The sequence below is a fragment of the Nanorana parkeri genome, unplaced genomic scaffold, assembly GCF_000935625.1.
Source record: "Nanorana parkeri isolate BGI_ZX_2015 unplaced genomic scaffold, ASM93562v1 scaffold3701, whole genome shotgun sequence".
NCBI lineage: Eukaryota > Metazoa > Chordata > Amphibia > Anura > Dicroglossidae > Nanorana > Nanorana parkeri.
In genome coordinates this window covers 11,926-19,528 of record NW_017309969.1, presented here as the reverse complement: position 1 = coordinate 19,528, position 7,603 = coordinate 11,926, and the positions used below count along the sequence as shown (strand labels likewise).

The 7,603-nt window shown below is 43.1% G+C and overlaps 1 protein-coding gene across 1 annotated transcript in view; it reads left to right on the top strand.

Annotated features, from left to right (window-relative positions):
- DEUP1 (deuterosome assembly protein 1) overlaps positions 1–7,603 on the top strand; it is a gene marked incomplete at its 3' end in the record, with an annotated part of 26,268 nt that overhangs the window by 7,444 nt on the left and 11,221 nt on the right. The window contains exons 3-4 of the mRNA XM_018575253.1: positions 109–204; positions 3,991–4,125. Coding sequence (XP_018430755.1) covers positions 109–204; positions 3,991–4,125 — 231 coding nt within the window. The remainder of the gene's footprint in view (positions 1–108; positions 205–3,990; positions 4,126–7,603) is intronic.

The window sequence follows — 7,603 nt, the reverse complement described above, 5'->3', positions numbered from 1 at the left end:
CCCTCCCTGCTGCAGCGGTCTAAGGTCCATGAGTCGTCGTGTTCTATACACAGTGGGACGTACCATCGCATACCATTCTAACCGTTGACACTACTCTTTGTACGACAGATCGGAATTCTTTCCAGGAAGCTAGAATTAGCCGATCGGTCTCAAGAAGAAACTGTTCAGAACTATGAAAAGCAGCTTGAAGGCCTGAAATCTCAGGTAAGGTCTTTACCGTTCACACTGACGTTAAGAAAGGGGTATTGCACCAGATTATCAATTGCAAATCAGATTTGAATGCTGGCTGTCCTAACAAAGGGTTAAAGCAGAACTCCAGGTTTTTAGAAAATGAACCCTTGCAGTGGGGCTACTCCCTCACTGCAAAGGTTAACTGCTCATTTTTCTCTAGGGGCTCAAATAAAGAATAAACACTCACTGATCCTCAAACCTACCTGGCTGCTAGATCGGTCTCCACGGCTCCCGGCAATCTAAGCCCTGCTGACATCATCATGTCTAATACAGTCCATTCACATGTATTAGAAGTAAAGGCACTGAGGGACATGCCGGAGCAGAGGGGGAGAGATGTCACTGCCGCAGGACCGAGATTCGGGTGAGTAAATCTTTTTTTTATTTCAGACCCTAGACAAGATCAAGCTTTTAACCCTTGCAATGTGTAGGTAGTCCCATTGCACGGCTTAAGTTTTTATGTATCCCATAAGGCCTTGGTTCTCAACTGGTGGGTCGCGACACCATGTTCAGTGGGTCACCGCGTGCCTTCCACTTTTCTAGGTGAGAGGCTCCTCAGCTTGAGGTGGGACAGGCTGGGGCTATGGCCGTGAGGGAGCTCCATCCATACGTGCATTGTTTTCAGCTCCCTCACGTGTTCTGTAGAGGTGCCTGGACCAGAGTGATGTCACATTCTGGCTCCCGGCACCTCTATAGGGCACATGAGGGAGCTGTACCAGCAATGCTCACATGGATGGAGCTCCATCACAGCACAGCAGCCCACACTGGAGGATCCACTCCAGTTCTTGTAAGGTAGGGAGACTGGGTGGATCTTAAAAGAGCAAAAATTACATTTTTTGGGGGGAGTGTATGAGATTGTGACTGTGGTTGTGTGTGTGTCTGTCAGTGTTTTTGAGGGCCCCATCACACTAGTACCGTGCGTTAATCGCAATTGCACATACCGCGCATTCTGGTGTGGGAGGTGTGTTGCATTGCCATTCATTTGAATGGCACCCCAAACGCACCTCCCACCCACAGTTCGATTGCCTGCACTGGAACGCACAGGACCCCAGTGCCACGCGTTCTTGGGTCACGACTTAATGACTGAGGACAAATGTGGGTCCTGAGGTTACACAGGTTGAGAACCACTGCCATAAGGAAACCAGGTTGGTGTGCTGGTGTTGCTTTTAAACACTGAAAAAAGTTCATGTCCATTGAGACATTGTACGCCGGCTTTCCCCAAATCGCAGAGCATTGTGATTCTAGTGCCACAGGTGGAAAAAAAAAAAAAGATTTTGTGTGTATCTGTATAATACATTCATGTACATGACAGCAGACTATTCAGTGTCAAAAACACAGAAATGGTATTAGAGGCTGATGCCTCCAAGTTCACTGTCCATACACTGAGCAGGAGCTTGCTGACATCATCAGTAGGAGACCATCATCCACATGTAGGATGTGGGTGCATGAACAGAAGGCCACTGGAAAAACAGCCATGCACGTGCATTGAAAGGAAGGCAAAGGTAAGCATATAAACTGATTTAAAGCACTTGCAGCACCGGGGGGTCCCCGGTTCAAATCCCAGTCAGGACACTACCTGCAAAGGGGTTTGAATGGGTTTCCTCCGGGTACTCCGGTTTCCTCCCACACTCCAAAGACATGCTGGAAGGTTAATTGGCCCTGTATGTATGTGAGATAGGGACTTTCGATTGTAAGCTTCTGGAGGGCAGGGGCTGATGTTAATGTGAATTATGTAAGGTGCTGTGTAAAATGTCGGCAGTACATAAATACCCATATAAATAAAAAAACTGATAAAATACAGCAAATTACTGATCAGCTTTAAAACTACAGCCATGACATTTTTCCTAAGGTTTAATTATACCCCTAATCATTCCTTTTTCACGTCCTGCTTATAATTTAATCATACCCAAAAGGTGTATCCACAGAGCTCTTCCTGTCCTGGGGTGACAACACTTCCTTTGATTCAGCTGCAGCATTGTCACTATTTCCTGAACACTCCCGATTTTGACTATGCAGTCCACAGCGTAGGGAGAGAAAACCTATACAAAGAAGGGGACAGCTGTGTTTTTTTGTAACAAAAAATAATGTAATCTTCTTTTACTTCCAGTGTTTTATAAAACAAAAGTTAAAATTTTAGAGAATCTAGTCTACTTTAGGCAATTCTTACAAATGGCCACAAGATGGCGCTCAGCTATTATGGGAATGTTTATGTAGACCAGTGTTTCTCAGCCTCCCTCAAGTCGCGGCACCTTTTAAAAGTATGAAAAGTTTCAAGGCACCCCAATCTAAAATGTGAAAAACGACATGTGCTCCTTCCAAAATCCATGCCAGACCCTTATCCATGATAGAGGTACAGTATAAATTTTAAGGGGGACCCCGTGCAAAAATACAAAATAGGGGTTACCACTTCAGATCAGGAGTGCCCCCTTCTCAGTAGAGTCACCTCTTTTTACAACACAGTCGCCTCCTTCACAATGGAAAGGCATGATGCTGTTCAAACATTTTGGAGGCCTGAGGAGGGCAGAAAGCAGCCCAGGGTGCCACGGTACTCTGGTTGAGAGAGGCTGATTTAGACATCCCAAGTTTAAATAAAATCAAGTATACAGCATGCGGTGCTTGGCGTGTTAGTGTTATAGGTATTTATTATAGGTATTTATATACCGCCAACAGTTTACGCAGCACTTTACATACTGCACTTACACCATGTCAGACCCTGCCCTCCTAGGAGGTCACATACATACAGGGCCAGTTTAGAGAGGGACACAGGGAGAACATGCAAACTCCCGTGTTATATGAGGACTATACTCTTGGCATTAAACACCTGCTCATTTACCGTGGGTGTTAGTGTTTATAAGTATACAGCATTCATTGCTGCATTTTCGTTTCACAAACTAAATGTCTGAGTGGCATATGTAAAGTTGTGTCCAGGAGATTAGATTTTGCCTTTCATACCTGGTCACATTATGGGGTTTTGAACCCTTTTGTTGCCTGTACATTTCCTCCAAATAATGTTATGTTGGCTAAGTTCCTGCATGGTGTGTAGGTTTATTCATTTATTGCACTGGACATGTAGTTTATAATTTTGGTTGATATAAAATTAAATGCATTGCCCACAGCAACAAATTCTAATCCAGTAATCTTTCAAGTGTGTGCTAGAAAACATGAGAAGCTACATGATTGGTTGTAAGTCCTAGGGTACCCACCTGCAATTGGTTGCAAGTCCTAAGGTACCCACCTGCAATTTGTTGAAGATCCTAAGGTCCCCACCTGTGATTGGTTCAGGCTGGGTTCACACCTAGGCGTATCAAATATGGGCGTTTTTACCGCGATTCGTGGTAAAAACCACATGAGAAACGCACGTTTCCGAGGGCTACCTGGCTGTATCCCAATGGATACGCGTGGCAAATACGCCCCAAAGAAGCTCCTGTACTTCTTTGGGCGTAGGGCGTTTTGCAGCGCGTTCCTACGCGCTGTAAAATGCCCAGGTGGGAACCATGCCCATAGGCAATCATTGGTTTTCACATGTTGAGCGTTTTTACAGAGCGTAGGAACGCGCTGTAAAACGCCCAGGTGTGAACCAGGCCTGAAGGTCCTAAGATACCCACCTGTGATTTACAGAGATATCTCTACCATAATCAAGTCTGCTGCATGCCCTGTACATTTTATAAAACAAACTTTCCTGACATTGAGTTTCATGGAAAGACTCTGTGATCTGCATGTGGAATAGTCTAAGGTTTTGCTTTATTCTTGTCATGTTTCTAGCTGTGCAAGCTGAAGAAAAGTTATGAAAAGCTCCATTTTTATTATGTGAAGAGTCCGAAGGATGAGCCAATTGAATTCACTCCGAGCCAGGAGAACAGCCAGCCTAAGCTGATGTGCTTGTCCCAGAAGCTGGAGGTGAGTGCGGATACTGATTGGGCATTGATACAGGGAGGTTTTAGGCCTCATTCACACGAGGCATGTTGCTATGTACAGAATTAAGGGCCAGTTTTTGATGCACCAGGAGCTGCGTGAATAAGCATGCGGGCAGCTCCTGTAACTCTGTGGTGATGCAGAAGCTGTGTGCCCTCACGCTGCTTCCCGCAGCTTTGAGTTTTGACAGCCGTGCACAGATGGTGTACGGACCTGGATCCATTGTGTCTGAGGTTCTACACCTTCTCTCTGTCACTATCAAAACTCTCAGCTGTGAGAAGCAGCATGTGAGGGCGCACAGCTCCGTGTCTCCATAGAGTTGCATGAGCTGACTGCACGCTTCTCGCCACAGCTCCCGTTAGATCAGCAACTGGCCCTTCACATTGTACAATGTGAAGGGCCAGTACATTGCACAATGAGGCTTAAAGGTTAAATGGGACATAAAAAAGAATGCCTGTAAGTATGCAAAGTTTATTGGTTGAACGATCCAAAACACCAGGATGAGGATCCTTATTTTCAAAAAAGAGATGTGTTTTGGTTTTTTTTTCTTTCAAACAATGAGATTTAAAAATTTACATTCACATGGCTGAAAGTATAGATCTTTATCCTTCTGTAAACCTTTTGTGAATTGAGCCTTTCGCATCAAAAATGTCTATATGACATAACCCATTATATTCCAGGAAAACGAAAGCATGCCGTGCAAACGGCTTACTTGGTGATATCAACAGCCCCTCTTTTTAAAACGGTGTTAACATGCAAAAGTTTGGCTTAGTATAACTACAGTAATAAAAAAAAAAATTTTAAATGCCACATTGGGCCCAAGGTAATAGGATATCCTGGCCTGTACCCTGGCTTGATGTGGGATACAGGGCAGGTAACTTCACGAGTTTCATGTTGTGGCGGGCTGATCACATGTACATGTCAGTATATTTAGGTCATGTATGTTGCATTACCTGAATATGGTTTACTCTGTTTCTTCACAAAATGGAAAACTTAATAAAAATACTTTGAAAGAGAAAAAATGCCACATTGCAAAAACTAATTGGCATCTGAGTCAGTCAAAATGACTTTGCTGCCCAAGGTCAGAAACTTTCTTGCTGAAGCTGGCCATACACTGCTTGGATTTTGTCCCGCAGATAGACTCCAAGAATCAAGCAATGTGTGGTCCTGTCAGCACCACTCCGTTCGACAAATGTCGATTTTTTTTTTTTTTACTCCTCTGCCCCTCCTTTCACTTCCCCACATAAACTTTTATGTACCGGTCATGGGGAGGAGTGTAGCAGAATATTATACTGAAATGTCAGTCAGAGTCTGCTGGGGCTGCTGATATCACTTTCAAGGTGGATGAATACACAAGCAAATTCTTTACAGGTAAAAAACATGCATAAAATATGTTACATGTATATATAATCTTGTGCTAAGATTGTGGTTGAAATTAATAGTCTGGTTACAGGGTCTCTAAGCTGGCCACATAATTAAAGTGACACTTAACTCAGGAGTTGAATCTTAAAAATACATTGAAGTCCCTTAGCTATTAACATAAATGTATCTTATTTGTGTATCACTCGGCTGTAGATCCTCCAATCATCTCTGAATTGGTGCTGACACTGTCCTTCCTTCTGGAGGGTGGCTACTTTTGTTCCCCATGGTCCCTGTGTGTGTTGTAAAGTAGTCACCGCTCCAAGCTCACTCCTGTGATGGACTACAATCTCATGTTTAGTGTACTAATTTGTATTGAGATTGTAGTCCATCACAGGAGGGAGCTTGGAGCAGTGACTACTTCACAACACACACAGGGACCATGGGGAACAAAAGTAGCACCCTCGAGAAGGAAGGACAGTGTCAGCACCAATTCAGAGATGATTTGAGGATCTACAGCCGAGTGTTACACAAATAAGATACATTGTGGTTGATCGTTAAGGCCTTGTTCACACCAAATGCAGAGCAGATCCGGTCAGGTTTCTGCACACGCACGCTAGTCTTTTAGATGCGTTTTTGGCTATTCAATTTTTTTTTTTTTTAAATTTTTAAAATGGGCTTTCAGTGCATTCTAGGCATTGCATGCATTTTTTATGCGTTTGCAGATCCAGAGCAGGTAAAATAGGGCCTGCTGCAGTTTTTTCACCTGCTCTGGAACTGCATGCTGCGATGTGAACTGGAGCAAAAAATACCATTGGAATACATTGCACGCAGTTTTGATCCGGTCTGCAACTGATCTGCTCTGCACCTGATCTGTTCTGCGCTTGGTGTGAACAAGGCCTAAGGGACTTCAATGTATTTTTAAGATTTAACTCCTGAGTTTAGAGTTGAATCAATTTTATTGAAAAAAATAAACATCATGAAACAAGAACATTTCTCATGAAAGAAAAAAACAAAACGCATGACATTGGTCTAGTAGCGGCAACAGATTGAGATACTGGTAATCAAACAATCATACTCGTACATTACGCACAAAACAAGAACTGGAGACCTGGCGAGGTGAGTATATCTATGTTAAACAATGACAGGTGTGAGGAGGAATGAACTCATAACCTAACCTCCGTGCGTATCTGCCATACAACCGTAGTAAGAGGTACAATGTGTATGATAAATGAAAAATTGGTGTGAGACAAATACAGCCACTGCAAGGGGAGCGAATTAAACAAATTGTTCTAGTGAATGGGAGAAAGATAGAAAAGAGTATAGGAAGAGAGGGGACTGAGCGAACCCGGTATGTGTTCCCTCACCTCCCGATCTACTGAGCCGACCTGTGACAGTCTCATTGTCACAGGTCGGCTTAGAACTATGAAGTGAGTGGAAATCACCCCCCTCATAGTTCTCCTTTTAACTCCTGAGTTTAGTGATACTTTTATCGCTCATATGATCTCCTTTTCAATTTAGTAGTGTTGGTAGATTTATCAACAATTGGCTGTACAAGGGTCAACCTGTTTGGATTTAAAGGGTTAGTTCACCTGTGTGAAAAAAAAAGTCAAGAAGCCCCATTAGGTAACAATAAACTAAGTTACTTTTACAGATCTTCATTAACCAGTTGACATCCGCGGTGTTAAACCCCCTTCCCATCCAGGCCATTTCTCAGTATTCAGCGCTGCGGTACTTTAACTGACATTTATTCCGTCATGCAACGCTGTACTGAAATGAATTTTATAACCTTTTTTGGGGACAGATAGAGCTTTCTTTTGGTGGTATTTATTCCCCACTGGGGTTTTTTTTTTACTATATTAAGGAAAAATTACCGACATTTAAAAAAAAAAAACAGTTTCCCCTATATTAAATGATAAAACATTTATTACCCAATTTTTTGGTAAAATATAAAAGATGGGGTCACGTCGGGTAAAAAGACATCAAACATGTCAAGTCTTAAAATAGCGTGCGCGCGCGAAACCTCAAAAAACGATAATACCCAAAATTGGCCCTAGGCGACGCTTTAAAAGCTGTTACCGCTCATCAGTTTAGTGTTATCAGT